This window comes from Dicentrarchus labrax, unplaced genomic scaffold (genome assembly GCF_905237075.1).
Source record: "Dicentrarchus labrax unplaced genomic scaffold, dlabrax2021, whole genome shotgun sequence".
NCBI lineage: Eukaryota > Metazoa > Chordata > Actinopteri > Moronidae > Dicentrarchus > Dicentrarchus labrax.
This window is the reverse complement of record NW_026136710.1, coordinates 3,988,796-4,006,851: the sequence shown is the minus strand read 5'-3', so window position 1 is coordinate 4,006,851 and position 18,056 is coordinate 3,988,796. Positions and strand designations below refer to the sequence as shown.

General features: G+C 41.4%; 1 protein-coding gene across 1 annotated transcript; it reads left to right on the top strand.

Moving 5' to 3' along the window:
• Positions 1-401: 401 nt before the first annotated feature.
• Positions 402-17,322, top strand: arsb (arylsulfatase B). Its single transcript, XM_051412868.1, has 8 exons — positions 402-863; positions 1,973-2,159; positions 2,244-2,434; positions 2,903-3,110; positions 7,010-7,253; positions 8,487-8,557; positions 14,361-14,492; positions 15,510-17,322. The coding sequence occupies exons 1-8, from the start codon at positions 615-617 to the stop codon at positions 15,767-15,769; spliced, it is 1,542 nt and encodes a 513-aa protein (XP_051268828.1). The 5' UTR covers positions 402-614; the 3' UTR covers positions 15,770-17,322.
• The last annotated feature ends 734 nt before the right edge of the window (positions 17,323-18,056 follow it).

Below are 18,056 nucleotides of genomic sequence, written 5' to 3'. Positions count from 1 at the left end.
GTTGGTTGGTTAGATAAAGAAATACAGATGAAACCGATTTTTTAAAATTGTATATCACTTAAGTTGAATGACACTCAAACTTTTGGCATTTCTCATATTTATTTATATTTATATTTATATTTATACAACTAATTTCTTGTTCTTATTATATATTTATTTTAAGTTATTATCCATTTTTTGCTTCTTACTTAAAAAAAAAAAGCATATTTCTGTATAGATTTCCTTTTTAAATATTATTCTAAATTTTCTTATTATTTTAATATATTAAATTATATTAAATTTGCGTGAGTTCTTGTTATGTAAAAAATAAATAATAATAATAAAAAAAATCTACTTCCCCACATTCACGTGATTGGCTGTTTTTCCAGTGATCTGATTGGCTACTACAGCTACGGCAGCGTTTTCAACTTTCAGACCCCGGAACTAACAGCTAGAGGCGGTTCCAACTTCTAATAACAACTTAGTGATTGTTTGTTTTGGTATTATTACAATAAAGACACGTCGCTAGAGAGTACCGAGTAACCAAGCCTACATACCCGCCATGTTAGCTCCTCTTCTTCCACCGTTAAACTCCACCTGACGGACCTTCCGTGTTCACTCTCCTCCACAACACGATGTCGGTGTGTCCGCTGCTCCTCGCCGCGCTCCTCGTCAGTTTCCCGGCGGCTTTATTAGCTCGGCAGCCTCACATAGTCTTCATCCTGGCAGACGACTTCGGCTGGTATGACATCGGCTACCACCGCTCCGAGATCCGGACCCCTCACCTGGACGAGCTGTCCGCCGGAGGAGTCCGCCTGGAGAACTACTATGTGCAGCCTCTGTGCACCCCGTCCAGGAACCAGCTCATGACGGGCAGGTACCAGGTGAGACCCGCATCCTGGTAAACGTTTAATGCTTTATTTACTTGTGCTTCAACTCCACTGGAGGTAAATGTTGTCCACTACAAATTATGATGCGTTAATCTCTATAAAAAGCTGTTTATTTACTGTTTTTATACTTTTTTTAATTCTATCTTGTGTTTTTTTTTATTTATTTAATGTGTATTTTTTATTATCTGCTGTGTTGTATCTGAAGCTCAATCAGTAAAGTCTATCTTAAAGTATAAAAAGTAAAATAGCAGTAATTATTGTGTTTTAATTGTGTAGTCAGGGGTTTATTTAAGTAAAACAAGTTACAAAGTCCTGCAATCAAACCAATAAGTAAATGTACATAAGTACTGGCAGCAAAATATACTTGAACAGTAGATATCACTAAATATAATGTATATTATATTATGTAAGCATCACTGTTAAAGGTGGAGCTGCTTTATTTACTTCTGGGTATCTTAATCCATAATAATACGTCATCATTTATTATATTATTTTATATATTATTTGTATATATTGTTGGGAGAAAATGAGCTGTTTTATTCATTTACTTTAAATGTGAAGCTAATTTGGCTGCAACTAATGATTATTTTCACATTAATTCATCTGTCAGTCATTTTTTTGATTAGTTGTTGTTGATAAAATGTCAGAAAACGGTGAAAAATGCTCCAAGGTGACGTCCTTAAATGTCTTATTTTGTTCACAACCTGAAGATATTCAGTTCACTGTCAGAGAAGACAAAATAAACCAAAAAATATTCATATTTGAGAAGCTAAAAATGACTCAAAATGATAATTGATTATCCAATCAGTTGACTATGTGAGCATAAAGAGCTTCATGCTTAAAGAGCGTCCACTGTATCATGATGACACGTAAACTCCGGAGCATGACTTTTGGGGTTTGTACACTTTTCCGAGTTTAGAAAAACTTTCCAGGGAAAGAAAATCTAATTTGGACGCTGGCGGAAAGTAGACGTTTATTTTGAAACTTCTGGTTGAAACATCACTGTCCCCACAGAGGTTTCTGTTTCCCCTTTTTTTGTGTGTAATTTTCAACACAATGTGTGTTTATTTCCTCATGATATGTGTTTGTTTTGTCCTCCTCAGATCCACACAGGCATGCAGCACCAGATCATCTGGCCCTGTCAGCCCTACTGTGTGCCTCTGGATGAGAAAATGCTGCCTCAGCTGATGAAGGAGGCCGGCTACGCCACGCACATGGTGGGCAAGTGGCACCTGGGGATGTACAAGAAGGACTGCCTGCCCACACGCCGAGGCTTTGACACGTACTTTGGTATGTTTCATTAAGAATAAATGTAACTTTGCTGCTGTATTCGAGGATTTCCTGTCTTCTGACTCTGCGTACGGTTTGCTCCAGGCTACCTGACAGGCAGCGAGGACTATTTCACTCATGTCCGCTGCGCTCCCATCGCTGCTCTGAACCTGACTCGCTGTGCGTTGGACCTGCGGGACGGAGAGGAGGTTGCCACCGCGTACAAAGGAGTCTATTCCACTGAGCTGCTCAGCCAGAGGGCCACCAGCATCATTAGAAAACACAACTCTAACGAGGTGAGGAGAAAGACCTGGTTCTCTTTTTGTATTTTTTATATTATTTGGGGCTAAAGAGATATAATACAGCAATGCACCATCAGTTACACAGGATACAAAACATATAGAGCAGTGCAATTTAAAGGAAATATAGAGGTGTGAATACTTTTCAATGGAAAAACACTTAAATGCTACATTTCAAATGTTCAGAATCCATCACTAAATTAATCAATTATCATCATTTAGTGAGAAACTTGTGCTGACACCAACAGTGGTTGATAAAGAGGAGTTATTTCTCCTTCCTGTGAGACTTTCTTTATCTGTGTCTCATTTAAATACCACACACTAATATACAGTATGTACTAACTACTCTTAAAGTGAGACTATGCAACTTCTTAAAGCAGCTATGATCAATAAATGAGTCTGTCCTGCCGTAGTGCGACATCTAGTGGTTGCTGTAGTTGTCCTATGTGAGTCTTTATCTTTCAGCCTCTCTTCCTCTACGCGGCGTTGCAAGCAGTTCACGCACCGCTGCAGGTGCCCGAGCGCTACGTGGCCCCCTACAGTTTCATCAAAGACCCCGAGCGCAGGCTGTACGCGGGCATGGTGTCGGCCATGGACGAGGCAGTGGGCAACATCACTCTGGCTTTGCAGCAGGAAGGACTCTGGGACAACACGATCCTGGTGTTCTCCACTGGTATGTTTTTGTACTGAGAGGCTGGATGAACTTGATGTTGGCGCTAGAGGAACAGACAGAGGATGACTAAAATCATTAAGATTCACCCTCTAGGGAAGATGAATGTCATGGCAACAACAGACAGTCACGAGTTAAAGGTTTGAACTTAATTAAGGATGAAGATATTATGTCTGACTGAGCGTACAGTGATGTAGTTACAGCTCATTAGATTAGCATTAAAGCACTTAGATGATGCAGTAATAGTGACGAATAATGAACACTTTATCTCCTGTAGAGTCTTGTGGAAAAGTTTTAAAGATGTAAGCAAATGCTGCTCATTGTTTAAGCACTTTACTTTATTAAAGTTAACTTCTACAATTTCATTGGAAACCTACAATGAAAGAGTGAAGTTTTTAATACATAGATAGGATAATAAGGTGAACCGCTCTGGGAATGTTGATATATTTTCCACGGCTTCTATTTATTTTTTTTCCCCATCTGAGTCTTTCATTGTGTGCCAGAGTGGAAACCAAATCAGAGAGCGCTAAGTAAAGAGCAATTACATTTTATGTGCACAGACTCAAAACCACGTTTTCTGTCAGCATCAAAGCCGGTTTTCCCGGAGTCGAGAGGAGTTCAGGTGACAGCCTGGTGACGGGTTTATTGAGTTAAAGCATCAGAGAGTTGGATAACATATTTTATTACATGACATGGTCAAGAGGGAAGGCACGTGAAACAGATAACCGTTGGCCTGTTTCTCAGTAAGGATCCTCAGTCATTCTTAATGGGGTCAAAACGGTGATATAAGTTTGGCATTGAAAATAAATGAAAGTTGGCATTGAAAACAAATCCTGAACATTGGCATTGAAACCCATTGATTTTTCCCTCAGTGAACTGCCAATACAACTGTTTTCTGTGTTTGTCTTTTTCAGTTGAGCATTTGTTTTCGATGCCAAAATTATAATGTCACTGTTTCAGGCCCATGAAAGAGAGAGTGACTGAAGATCCTAACTGAGAAACATCAAACATGCAAAAGATATCTGTATTGGAAAAAGCATAAACAATTACAATTGATTTTATAAGCGTTTCAATGCAAAATTTTATTTTCAATGCTAAAATTATAATGTTGCTGTTTCAGGCCCATAGAGAATAATTTTGAAACACCAAACGTGTATGAAAAAGGTTGCATTGGCCCTGTACTGAAAAAACCTGACAACAATTACAGGTGTTTCAATGCCAATGTTTTGCTTCTTAATTTCAGGATTTGTTTTCAATGCCAAAATGATAATGTTGCTGTTTTAGGCCCATAGAGAATAGCTGGAGATCCTCTGGGATCACCAAACATGCAACATATCTGTATTGAAAAAAATCGTAAAAAATTACAAGTGTTTCAATGTTTAACTTTTTCAGTCCAGGATTTGTTTTCAATGGCAAATTTTATTTTCAATGGAAAAATTAGAATGTCACTGTTTTAGGCCCATAGAGAATGATTGAGAAACACCAAACATGTAAGGATATCAGTGTTGAAAGAAGTTGTATTGGCACTGTGCAGAAAGAAAAACCTCTGAAATGTTTCAATGCCAACTTTTATTTTCAATGCCAAAATCATAATTCTAGCACCATAATTCTCCACCAATCCTGGTCTGGTTACACTGAAAATAGCTTTTGTACTATACTCTATACTCTGGATGCCCACTAGAGAGCAGTGTTATATTGTATTTGTTCTAATGGGGATTTTGTATGTAGTTAGGCTCATTGGGAAGCAGGATGTGGAGATTTACAGAGAGAAATCACTCTCTCACTCTTTTAGTTGGCTCATCTCCTCATATATACGCCCCTGAACCTCTTAAATAACCCGTCATATAGACTTTCTGATGAAGAGCCAGGTATGCAAGCGTCATCTAAACATGTGCTTGCTTCTTGGGTTTCCACATGTGGAACTTGTAATGAATTGCATCTGAAGTAGGTAACTCCTTTTGAGGGTTATTTTTAGTGGAGAAGGGGGGGGGGGGTGTTTTTAAAAGGTAATTAGAAGACAGGAACAATGCTGTGAAAGTAAAGTGCGAGGTTTTTCTTATGCCCGTGGTGGAGGCTGCGGTAGGTGGCCTGTTTCATTGTTCTTCCACACATTTGGCTCTAACTAACTCGAAAGGACTCAGCCAGCCATATGCCGGGCAGACTCTGCTGATGAAGCTGAAGGGGGAAAAATACTCCTGAATACTTCCTGCTTCTGTGTCAACGTGATGAGCACCGGTTATGTAATATCGGACTTTGCCTCCCTGTGATGTAGCTTATAAATGCACACATCCCTTACCGGATATCAATAAGGCCTGTCGGTGGCTTTATTAGTCCAGCTTACAGTTTAACATTTACTCGGGTTAAAGCTGTTACTGTTGACCCACATGTGTCAGACTCAACAGGAAATAAACGAGGGCCTAACCTTGAAATTCCTTTATGATGAAATTTTCTGCGAAACCGACTTTACAGTAAGCAAATGAGCGAGAGAGAGAGAGAGCTTTTAGGTGAAAGCTGGGAAAGGGAGAGCTGGCCCGGTGGAGAGCCAGAGCAGCTTGAAAAGGCATTAAGGGAGCAGACGGTCTTTTCCAGAACTGTTCGGGAATCGGGGCAGACTACTTCCTGGACTTGCATGACACTCTGCTGCTGAAAGGGGAGCCCTGCCTGGATGTGATTGGACAAGTGTGTTTATACTGGACTGGACTTATTGGGATGATGACAGCCGGTCTAACTGCCTGTGTGTGTGTGTGTGTGTGTGTGTGTGTGTGTGTGTGTGTGTGTGTGTGTGTGTGTGCAGTGCACTTGTGTAATGGTTGGATATTGTGCAGGAGTTTTTGTCTAACAAGGGAAACAAATGGACCGACAGTGCCGTGTTGTTTTAATGTCTTAGATCACTTGTTTTTAGCCACACTCGTGTTATGACTCAATGGGAGGCAGTGTTTGTCGTTCCACCACATTGTTCCAGACTGAAATACCTCCACATTTACTGGATGGATCGCAATGACGTTTGGTAGAGACGTTCATTTTCCCAAGAGGATGAATCCTAATGAGCTTGGTGATCGCCTGACCTTTCCCTGTAGCGCCACCAGCTGGTCACTTATCTAGATCTATCAGATGGTTAAGCATAAATTCTGTACAGGATTTTGTACATGGTTCCCAGCAGATGAAACTTAATGACTTTCTTTTGCCTCTAGCGTCACCATGAGGTCCACACTTGTAGTTTTGTGTTAAATGTCTCAACAACTATTAGATGGATTGATATTAAAAGTAATGCACATTTATATCCTCCTCAGGATGAATTGTAATAACAAAAAACTGGTCAAAATCATTCTATATATATATAGTATAACTTTGGTTTACTTTTGGTTTATATTCCTTCAAAACTGACATATGACATATTTCCCATCCCATCTCCATTTAGTGAGCCACACACACACACACACACACACACACACACACACACACACAAGTAAACTGCTTTGATGCATGCGCCAGGCGAGCATTCTCCTTAAATTGAATTGGATCTTATTATTTATCTATGGCACAACCTCACAGATCATGTTTGTAGACCCCTATATGAGCTCAGCACTCGGTTGGATATCGTTCTCTTCCCGAACCTTAAAGGAAAATTTATTTTTTTACCACGGGTTGCATCTTTGAAGGTGTTTTCATGATCATACAGATGTCTACTTTCTGTCTTGAAAGATAAAATGTTTGTCCAGGGCCATAAACTTAATGTTTAAAACAATATTTCCAAACTCTACACCCTTCAGTCTGTGGAAATTGCATTTGCATTTAATTCAGTACACTGACTCTTTATGCCTTTTATGTATTCACTGATTTAAATTCCCTTTGTCTTTCTTCTCCTCGTGTGATTACATTTTGTCCCTGCGGTTGTTTGACAGATAACGGAGGTCAAACACTGTGCGGTGGCAGCAACTGGCCACTGCGAGGGAGGAAGTGGTCACTGTGGGAAGGAGGGATCCGGGGAGTCGGATTTGTCGCCAGCCCGCTTCTAAAGCAACCCGGAACCATCAGCCACGAGCTCATCCACATCTCCGATTGGCTGCCAACACTCGTTGGCCTGGCGGGAGGGAGCACCAACGGCACAAAGCCACTGGACGGATTCAACGTGTGGAACACAATCAGGTGAGCCGGGCCGTTGTACAGGTCTCACACATCTGGGACTTGAACTCCCAGCTGAGAATGTCTCCTGGGTGGCAGGTCAGCAGCCTGCGGCCTGAGTTTACAGCGTGAGCAATACCAGCTCTTGAGTTTTGACAGGCTGCCCTCTCTTTGTGCCTCTTTCCGATCCTTCCTCCCCCCCACCCCCCCATGTGCTCTCGCTCCAACTCCCTCTGCCTGTCTCCCTGACCCAGCGTCTTTTTCTTGTCGGAGCCCCTGCTCCTTCAATAAGCTCTTTGTTACTGTGGCAATGGGAGCTCAAAGAGAAGGAAATTCCATCAGTCATTCTCACACAAATCTTTAGTCCTTCCATCCCTTTCTTTCTTTTCTCTTATCCTCTCTCCATCCCCACCTTTGCCTGTTAAGACCTCCGAAGGCCTGCTATTGGATAAGCTAATTAGTTTAGCTACAAATCCTTTTTATGTGGCAACATACCTGAGACGTTTTAATTCTTTTATATGTAACATATTGAATCAGTTTAACTTTTATGTTCTAGAGAACTTTTGCAAAGAGTGATTTAATAAGTCGCAGGCAACTGCTGTCAGACCACAGATGAACTTTCCATGTTGGTTTGTGTGCAGGTCATCACACAAGCTGTCACTGAGTCCTGTTTGACTGACACATTGTATTTGTAAACTAAATGTGGACACAGTGAAGAAGGTGAAATTGAGGGCTGCAGCAGAGCCCCAGCAGAAAATCAAGGCTTAGCCTGGACCACAAACTACTACTCACAGCCTCCACTTGACTCGATTGGCTGACGCACATCAGCTGACCGCCAGGCTGCTGGCGTTGCCGTGTGAGCTGCACAACAACGCAGAGCGCAAACTGCTGTTTTGTTTTCGCTGCTTTACAGTTTCATTTAGGTTTTTAATTGGCGCTTCTGTTACAGACAAACAGCAGTCTCACAGCTCGGGAAATTATAAACCAAATGAAGGCCCCGGAACAGTAGGCAGGCAGAAGAGAGCGAGAGTTATTTTAGTTGTGTTATCAGACACTGTGGTCAGTGAGAGCAGTGTGTTTTCTCTGTGGTGGAGTGCGGTCAGAGCGTATGACTGCCTGGTGAACAACGGCCAGCTGGTTTAGATTTACAGATCCCAGAGGATTTTACAGTGCATGAGTCAGACATCGTGCTGTGTGTGTGTGTGTTGGTTGTGTATCCATATGTTAAAGAGTTACACTGCCTTTTTTATCTTACAGCAAAGGGTTTGCCTCACCCAGACTGGAGCTGCTGCACAACATTGACCCTCGGTATATCGACATCGCTCCGTGTAAGTTCACATGCATACATCCAATGAACACAGACGAGGCTTTTTCCAGTCTTGTCTCTACTGTCATCAGAGCACATAAGATTAAGGCCTAATACCTCCAGCAGGGTTTCATCTGTGGATTTGTTGAAGTCAAGTTCCCACACTGTGTTAAGCTGTGTATGTGCAGTGTGTGTACGTATGTATCCAAACCAGACCTGGTAAAAAGTGATTGGCAGGGAGGGGGGGGAGAGAGGGGATGATGTGCAGTGAAGGGCTCAAGCTGCTGAGGTAAGGACTCAGCTTTGATGGTGATACGCACTCTACCAGGTGAGCTAACTGAATTTATACATGACAAACACTGACTGACATACGCTGCAGAGATTCACTGCGAAAAATATTCATAGCACAATTTGATTATTTAACTTCCTCATGTATATCTGGAAACTTAGATTGCATTCGGTTTATTTTATACCAGTGGAGCCGCATGTTTTTGTGCTTGAGTGTTTTTTTGAGAAACTTCCTGAAGCAAATGGAATTGCACCTGAAATGAGGAAAGTATTCCCAGAAAACTCAGATTTTAAAGTTAATATTAGATTATGAAACATTTTTCAATATACAGTAAATGTGGAATGCTGAATGAAATACACAGACTATCTGTCATCCGTAAACTCAAAGGACTTTATGTTTCCCCCCCATCCTGTATGAAAGCATCATCCAGCCCATCCTCATATACTGCTCCTCCTGTTTCTACAACATGCTAACTGTCACCAACCGGACAGAATTCACACACATCACCAACACAGTGGCCAAGATAATCGGACTCCCCCCACACCCAATCTCACAGAACTAAACAACAGGGCCATAGAACTGGACATTACACACCCACTCAATCAATATCTCACCCCACTGCCTTCTGGGCGGAGGTACCGAACTCTGATGTGCAAGAAAGCTCGCTATGGAAAAAGCCTGATCCCTGCAGCTATTGCTGCTCTAAACAAAGGAGCACGCTGAGTGTGTAACCTGTCATGTATTATTTATTTATTTGATTGTTTGTTTTTCTTTGTGGATTTGTTAATTGCGGATACCGTGTTTCTTTGTTGAGTGTATGGTGTTGCTTGCAGGTGCAGTGATGTGGACATGAATTTCCCCCTTGGAGGACAATAGATTGAATTGATTGATTGATTGGGATGTTCCCATGGTTCCCAGAGGAGTCCCGCTGACTTTGCCTCTCATGCCACCATGAGGTTGAGACACTATGTGGTTTAAAGTGAAATATCTCAACAACTATTGGATAGATTGTCATGAAAATGTGTACCGACGATCGTGTTTCCCTCAGAATTTTCCATATAGTGATTGGTCAACTATACCGAGGTGAGAAAGAAGCCGTGGTTTGAACTTGTTGACGTGTTGTCAGATCATGTGTTGAGAGTGAAAAGAGAGAGGGCAGACACAGTATTGTTTAAATACAGGGATAACGGCGCACATTTTATTTTCATTGTCGTTCCAAGTTGAAAGGGACAAAAATAGTTGTGTCAGGAATGAACAAAGAGCTGTAGAGAGAGAAGTTTGGAGTCGTACCAATCACAGCATGAAGGGTGAGTGAATGTTAGATTACAGGAAGGGAGTTTTTAAGCTAGTATTCGACCGTCTTACAAGCCCTTCTGGATACCATCACGAGTTAACCTAACCTGCATGTCTTCGAACTGTGGGAGCCAACCAGTACATGCACACTGTTAGCCACTTTAAACCATTTCAGCCATTATTCACGTGCCAACAACTTGATAAAGCACGTCGAGGTGATGGAAACCTGATGTAGCCTCTCCTCCTCTCTGTGTGTGTGATGTCTATCGTGTGTGTGTGTGTGTGTGTGTGTGTGTGTGTGTGTGTGTGTGTGTGTGTGTGTGTGTGTGTGTGTGTGTGTGTGTGTGTGTGTGTGTGTGTGTGTGTGTGTGTGTGTGTGTGTGTGTGTGTGTGTGTGTGTGTGTGTGTGTGTTTCTTTTTGTTTCTAATGTTGTAATTCTACTACTTTCTTCCCAACATGGCCACAAGTATCAAGGGCTCATTGTTTGAGTCGGTATTCATCACAAATACCAGACATCGTGAATCAAATTAACTCAAGTCAAAGCAGACTGGGGCCTAAGAATAGCGCGTTACGTAACATCTCACTAAACTCACATTAGCGTCTTAGAAAAGCCACGTTGTGTGTTTATTATGAGAGTTTGAACATTTGTTTGAGTGGATTACAGTTATGAGGAATCTGGCTGGAGGTGAGTTGATTTTAAATGTGTGTTACTTTTAATGTCATGATTTATTATTTTAATTACAATTATAACTTCTTCCACTTAAAGGTTATCTGAATCATTTAAGAACATATTCCTTTAATTTGCTTTATTTTTTCTCACATTTTAGCCACATTTCCTGATTGCCGTCCCTCATAAAGTGTTTGTTATTCTGTTTACATGTGAGGAAATGCTGATAGCACAAGGTTGAAATTCTAATCAGTCCTCTTTTGAATCTGTAATCAGTCAACAGTGTTGTAATCTGAGATAGTTGACGTTGGAGGGCAGGGTGTGTGTGTGTGTGTGCTTACAGTTTAAACTCTGTGATTGTAGGGAGGTTTCCAGGAAATAGGTCTTGTGACTGTCTGTTATTTTATACTGCTGTCAGACACAGTTGAGTGGGCTCATTCTTGTTTAAACCACTTTAATATTAGGTGGTCCTGGTCCCGGTCTGAGGCCACTGTTTCTGACATTGTGGAGGGTGCTGCACCTAAGTTACACGTTTAAAAATAGTAGAGGTATAGGAGGAGTGCATTTTTGGGCTGAAATGTTTCACAGATGTAGCATAATGGGCACATAATGGGTCGTCAGAATAGATGAGTTCCCTTTGATCCGCCGTAGAGGTATAACGTTCATCTCCTGGAGGTACAGTGGTTTTCCTCTCTGTGGTAAGTATCCTGGAACAGCGGTTTTCAAACTGGGGACCTTGAGTAGGGCTGTAGGGACAAAAGGAGGATGGGGAAAGATTGAGCACATTTTCTCCACATATACTTTAACTTTTAAAAGCACAGATGGTAGGTAGTGTAGCGTCCTCACAGTGGCATGCTTATCCTACATCAGAAGGGTCAATTCTGCAGTTTCAAGCTTCATTAATTGATTTATTTTGGCCACACAGGTGCAGCAGAACAAACACTACATGCACAACACTTGCATATTATCTCCTTATGAAGTTCATACGGCGGTCATGTTAGCCAAACAGTTGCCTATTTACACATCTAGTATTCATTTGGACTCCTTCTCATCGCCCAGAGAATATAAGTCCAATATTTACCGTCGTTTTAGCTCTGTTTTGGTCTCCACCACATTTTGAGAAACATGGTTTATGAGAGCAGTGAGACCAGAAAATGTAATTGTGGGCCATAAAAACAAGACAATTAGCTCAAAGACGCTAAAACACTGAGGCATCACAAGATTACGCGGGAATGCCTCTTGCATACGGGCATGGTTTAACACTAAGTGTGTGTGACGCGGCTGCTAAATAGGTTGGCGTAGCAGCTGTTCATCAGTTATATCAGAATCAAAGAGTGTTTCTTTGTTGAAAGAAGATCAAAGAACAGCGCTGAAGGCTTTTCACTCTTCTTCTGACTTCTGTACGAGTTTGACTGCGTTATATATAGTAAAGTTTGCCCATGATAGACGGATGGTTCATCCAATCCTCTGCCATAACTTCCCAAATGATTCTGTGTAACAAACCACTCTGGGGCAGTCGGGTTGAAGAGGAACTGCAGATTTTGGTATTAATTCTCTTCAGGGTTTGTTACTACGAGTAAATCCTTTAACATTACACATGATCGAGAATAATGACAATAAAATGAAATAAATATAAACAAAGCAAACAAGAACAACTGGGAAAACAGATAACCTCAGTTTAAATATCTACGTATCGTCCCATCACTGATTTATAGCACTTTTGAGTCGTGGCTGTTTATACAAGCTCTGAGCCCAGTGGAGCTGAAATTATCGCCATCGTAAGTTCACTGCTGGTCATTACCATCTAAATCACTGGGATGATAACAGAACCCAGTTAAGAACAACACTGCTGCTTTACAAGCTTTTCATGTTTTATGTTTGAATCTTTATCGCCCGCCACCACAGTTGACAACCAGCTCCTCCTGATGCATTCCAGCCTGAGCTTCCTCCTTTCTTTCCTCCCTCTTTCCCATTAACGCAGCCTCTCTTCTTTAAGACCCCCGGCTCTCTGCGTTCCTTCTCCATTTCTTTCAGCCTCTCTTTATGCTTCTTTTTCGGTTTCTCTATTTAACTCATGAAAAGGCTTTTTTTTTTTTTTTTTTTTACATACTTTATCCTTTCAAGTTGCTTTTCAAAAATCCCTCGCTCTGTGTGAGAAGAGGGATCCCGACTAAATGGGTCACAGAGGGGTCCCTGAACTTCTCGCTTCTCGGGAAGAAACCCTGGACTTGGCCCAAGCCTTAAATCACCCCCCCAAATTTCCCTCTCAGGGTCTCTTCCCGCTGTCCCTCCCCTTCCTTCTTCTTGAGCCCATTTGTGGATTCTCCCCGCTGTGGATCCAGATGAGCAAAGCCTGTGCTCGTGCAAAGAATGAATGTAAGAAATGGACAGTGTGTTGGCATTTGAGGCCTCTTTCCTAAAAAAAAAAAAGCAAGCATAGAAGAGCAAGAGCCCCCCAAAATGAATCCAATCCTGAGTCCAAATCATTTATCATCCCACCTGCTTACATTATGGTATGACCACCTGAATCTGGCACTACTGCGGTTCTGTTGTTTACTGTTTGTTCCAGGGATCGCTCCGCGTTGAGCAACCCGGCTTTAATGCATGTGAGAACAATTAGGATACCCACATGTCATTTGCGCAATGATCAGTGAAGAACTCGCTGTCAGAGCTTTTATCATGTGGTCGCAAAAACGCTGAGATCAGAAATGTTTTAATTCTCCAGTCATGTCGCTGTGGTCGAATCGACTCAATAAAACGAGCTCCGATGGGAACGTGGGATTTCTGTGGGTGGGGATCTGTCCGTGCGCTGAGAATGTGAGGAAATACTTTGTTTTTGACAGCGTCAGGACAACGAAATTACTTGCAAATCTGTCTAATCAGGACCACATTGTCGGGGTCAGCCACGGCATGAACCTGAGAATGCTCTCAAGGCCGGAGTGTGCTCACTTCTGGGAGAGATATTTTCCGTAAGAGCAGAAATAGCTCGTGGCAGGAGGCTGCAGAAATGTCTGGACACCCTCAGAACGAGGATAAATTATTTACTTTTGCCTTATGAAAGTGGTGAAATGATGCCAGTTGGTAACCGTGACCCTTGTTCCTCATTTGCTTACCGTTTTTTTTTACATCTGCCCGCTTGCAGTAACGGCAGATTATTCATTGTGCTTGGCAGAAATGAAAGACTGGTGCTGAGTTGACCACATTACCACCATATTTGTCAAATTCCCTCCCCCCCCAAAAAGTTCCATGGGTTTGAGGAGAATTCACACAATTTCTGTCCTTAAAGGGAGGATTGTTTTGAACCCACTCAATTCCTGCTGTTTCACTGTTGCTTTTTACTGCACCAAAAGTTTGTTCTTATTAAGTTTATTTTATTTTCACACCTTCACTTGATCCTGATTCCCAGGTATGCGCTGACATTTGGTGCCAGTCTACCTACGAGTGTGGTTTACACAGACATCCACAGAGGGCTTTTTGTGTCCAGTGGTAGTCTTAATATCATCTTAATCAGCAGTTTCTAGTTGTTTTAACAATGGATGACCTCCATGATCAGCTCTGTCCTCTGCTCTCTGCAGGTCCTGGCACGAAGCGTCGGTTAACTTTGGCTCAGGTGGGCAGCGGAGACTCCCGGGCCAACTCTGGCTTCAATGTGTCCATTCACGCTGCCATTCGATCCTCAAACTGGAAGCTGCTGACGGGCTACCCAGGTCAGTATCTTCTGTCACCCATAATGACATGTTTAGTCTAAGTGGGGAGCGGAAAATCAAGCACACTTACGAACAGACATTCACTTCTTATCTCTGCTAATCACTGCTGGATGAAGTGTCCTTTTAGTTTAAGTAGAAGTACCAATAAATGCCACTTAAACAATGAGTTTTTAACTGGTGTCGGTTTAATACTGATGCCTCTATATGACCTGATCAGAGAGAAGATTGGTTATTTCTATATAGTTATTCTTAATATCTGCCACCGGGTTGGATTTGGTCTGATTCCTCTTGAAATCAATGAAAAAGGCAGTAGAAACAGTACCGCTTTTGTCCACAGGGGCCACCAAAATCAACACAAAATGAGAGTCTCTTGTTGCTGCTTTAAGTAAAAGTACAGAAGAGTAAAGTATCGAAAGTAAAAGTACTTGTTACATAGAACAAAGGCAGCTGTGACTCATATATTATTATATATGACAGTGTTTCTTAAATGTATTGTACCTCTTTTATAAAGATATTTTTATTCTACCAAACTGGTTTGAAGCTGGTCGGGGCTACTTGGCTGCAAACATATTTAAAAAGAGGGTATACACATAACATCAGATTGTTAATAATTGTGTATGAATGTATAAGCAGCATTTTATTTTTGTGGCTGCTTTGTTTAAAGGGGTTTTCCCCTCCAAAGGATTGTGAGATGACTAACGGAGCAGGAAAAATATGATTTATTTTGGACCAACAGAGAGGTTTAGAGGGGAAATATCTCTTTGGTGGAACTGCTAACAACTCAAAGAAATGTGACAAGGGGCCCCAACGAGACACTGCTTTTATTTGTCAGAGGTCAAAAGCCAAAAATGTTGGGATCCACTAGTTTGAATCTTTTAACAAATGTGTATTTTATTTTAGAAGCGTATTGTATATCTTTTTATTATTGTAGCGGAGTAAAAACTATTATACTTTTATTATTAGCATTTAAAGGAAATACTCAAGAAAAGCTCCTCAAAATGTACCTATGTCCTCCAGGTTGTGACGTTTGGTTCCCCCGGCCCGGCGACAACAGCTCGAGCCCCTCGGATGTGCCTCCGCTGAAGCAAGTGATGCTGTTTGACATAGAGAAAGATCCAGAGGAGAGGAATGAAGTATCCGCTCAGTACCCCACAGTGGTGGATTATCTCCTCAACAGGCTCTACCGCTACCAGAAGAGTGCCGTGCCAATAAATTTCCCTGCTGATGACCCCAGATGTGACCCAGGCCCCACTGGCGCCTGGGGACCCTGGGCTTAGATGACAATGACAACGCTTTGTTTACTGTGAAATGTGAAGTCTTGGAAACATTTTCTTACTCTAACTAAAAGATAATCATAATGTCAGATCGTCCGTACAACCAGGAGAGGAGTTCAGTCCCTAACTTGACTGCCAGATGCCGCCGTAATTATTGATCTGTGTCCAACGTCCGAGACGCTTTCAGAGCTTTATTTAAAGTGATTATGTAAAGATACACATGTTACTGATTTGTAAAGCGCATCTCCCCTGCTGTTTCAGGTATTTGTAATTTATTTATCTACTGTTGAGAAGCTGCAGGTTACTTGTAGCTGTCAAAACACTTGAGCTTTTTATGGATTATACAAGAAGAAAGGAAAGCATTTGAAGGTGTTGAGAGATATAAGATGCACGTTATGTTGATTTTTACCAAGATTTGGAGCTTTAAAACTGCACCAATCAATATTTTTATCTTGACGATGGATAAAATTACTACAAACCCACCTTTTTTTTCAGCCTCTTTCAGCTGAAGGTTTCACTGCTCTCGTCTGCGTCGTTTCCACCAGCAGCGGGAACTTGTTTTCAGTGAAAAAACTCACTAGTTTGTGAACATAGTGGAGCATTTAGCAACTTAAGAGCCAGATATTTCCCTGAGGGGTTAGTGGAGACCTGTAGTTACCTGATTTTAATCACCATTCAGCACCATGTTGTATCTTTTAAAGATATTTTCTGCTTTATTTTTTGTCAAACATGTTTTATTGAGGAAGGATTACAAGTTGTAGGACATGAGAATGAAGTACACATCAACATAACTTAAAATATAATAATCCCTTCTGATCAGTAGTAATATTAATGGTAGTGTTAGTAGTGTTTTCCAGAGGTTCAAACCAATGTTTAAAGGCCCAGTGTGTAACATTTAGGAGAATCTATTGGCAGAAATGGAATATAATATTCATAGGTATCTTTTTATTAGTGTAAAATCACCTGAATATAAGAATCGGCTCGGGAAAAGGGCTCAGAGAGCGAGCAATATTCAGTTGGTTGCACCGCTAGATGCCACTAAATCCTACAGACTGGTCCTTTAAATACAGGATTTCTACAGACTGCCACTCGGCTCTACTTAAATACAACTTAAATCTGCTGCACAGTCTGTGGACATTCATTAGATGTTTGAATATGTAACCAAGGGCTGGATAACAGGTGAAGATGTTTTCCCCCTAAGATTTCTGTTGGGAACTGTTTGTGACTGAATCGCAGAGTAACAGATGGAGTTGGTGGAGCAAATATTTGACTTCCATTCATTTGTTTGCCAGAAACGCGACTCCAAATGAATGCTAATGAGTGCTAATGTTGCTCTGTATCTTTTTCAGGTGATAATGTGCCAGTGTTGTGTTTACAGCTTGTTGCACTGACCCTAAATCACAAAAGAATTCATTGAACTGCACTCTTTTGTGTTTGTTTGTTTGTTTGAAATTAATTTTGCACACCACTATTTGTAAGTGCCTTCTGGAGTCTGTTGCCAGGTTTATTTGTTCTGGAAACAAATAAATAATAAATGAGAATTTAGCTAATTACAAGTGCTTTTTTGTATTTTTTTAGGTCACTTGTTTTCCGTCCAGTCGCTTTAAAGTTAATGAGTAGGTGCTAAATGGGTTAGATTTCTGTTTAGAGGTTGAAAATGTGAAGAATTTCTTGTGCTCTTCAGGTATCCTTTATATTATGACTTCAGCAACAACCTCCCACATGCCAGTCGTTCATGAGTGTGCTCTCTGAGGTCATTTAGAGATACAGTGATATATCTTCAGTGTTTACTAAAGCGTAAAAATCAGACGGGATATTTTGCATATTTGGAATCTAAGCGGCAGAAACTAATTTCCTTAATACATACACCCTGTTTGACCTTTGGCCCCTTGGTGATTGACCTCCCATTGGCAGCAGCGTGCAGACTACCACAGGAAATGCTCCCTGCAGAGAGTGGGCGGCCCTGTCCTAATGTGGGCTGTGACCCTTAACCTGCCATGTGAACTGATTGGCAGCTGAGCAAAGCAAACAACAATGCTGGTTACTGTGGAGAACAGTAGCGGGTTATAGTTGTTGTCACTGACTCTAGTTCAATCGGCTAATTTATAGTCAAAGCTGTGGAGTCTACCAGTATAGAAAGAGGTGGACATTTAGGAAAATATGCTTATTTGGTGTCTTGCCGAGCGATAGATGAGAAAATCGATACCGCTCTCATCTTGAGGTCTCAGTTATTATTCTTATTCCTGAAGCAAAAACCAAACACTAGCTCTGTATAGGACCTTTTTAAGAG

What these genes read in the sequence shown, in the direction of transcription:
- arsb (XM_051412868.1), top strand. Translation starts at nt 615, where the DNA reads ATGTCGGTGTGTCCGCTGCTCCTCGCCGCGCTCCTCGTCAGTTTCCCG. An exon ending in GAAAACACAACTCTAACGAG is followed by an intron (nt 2,435 to 2,902) that starts GTGAGGAGAAAG and finishes TTTATCTTTCAG; the next exon opens with CCTCTCTTCCTCTACGCGGC. An exon ending in GATCCTGGTGTTCTCCACTG is followed by an intron (nt 3,111 to 7,009) that starts GTATGTTTTTGT and finishes GTTGTTTGACAG; the next exon opens with ATAACGGAGGTCAAACACTG.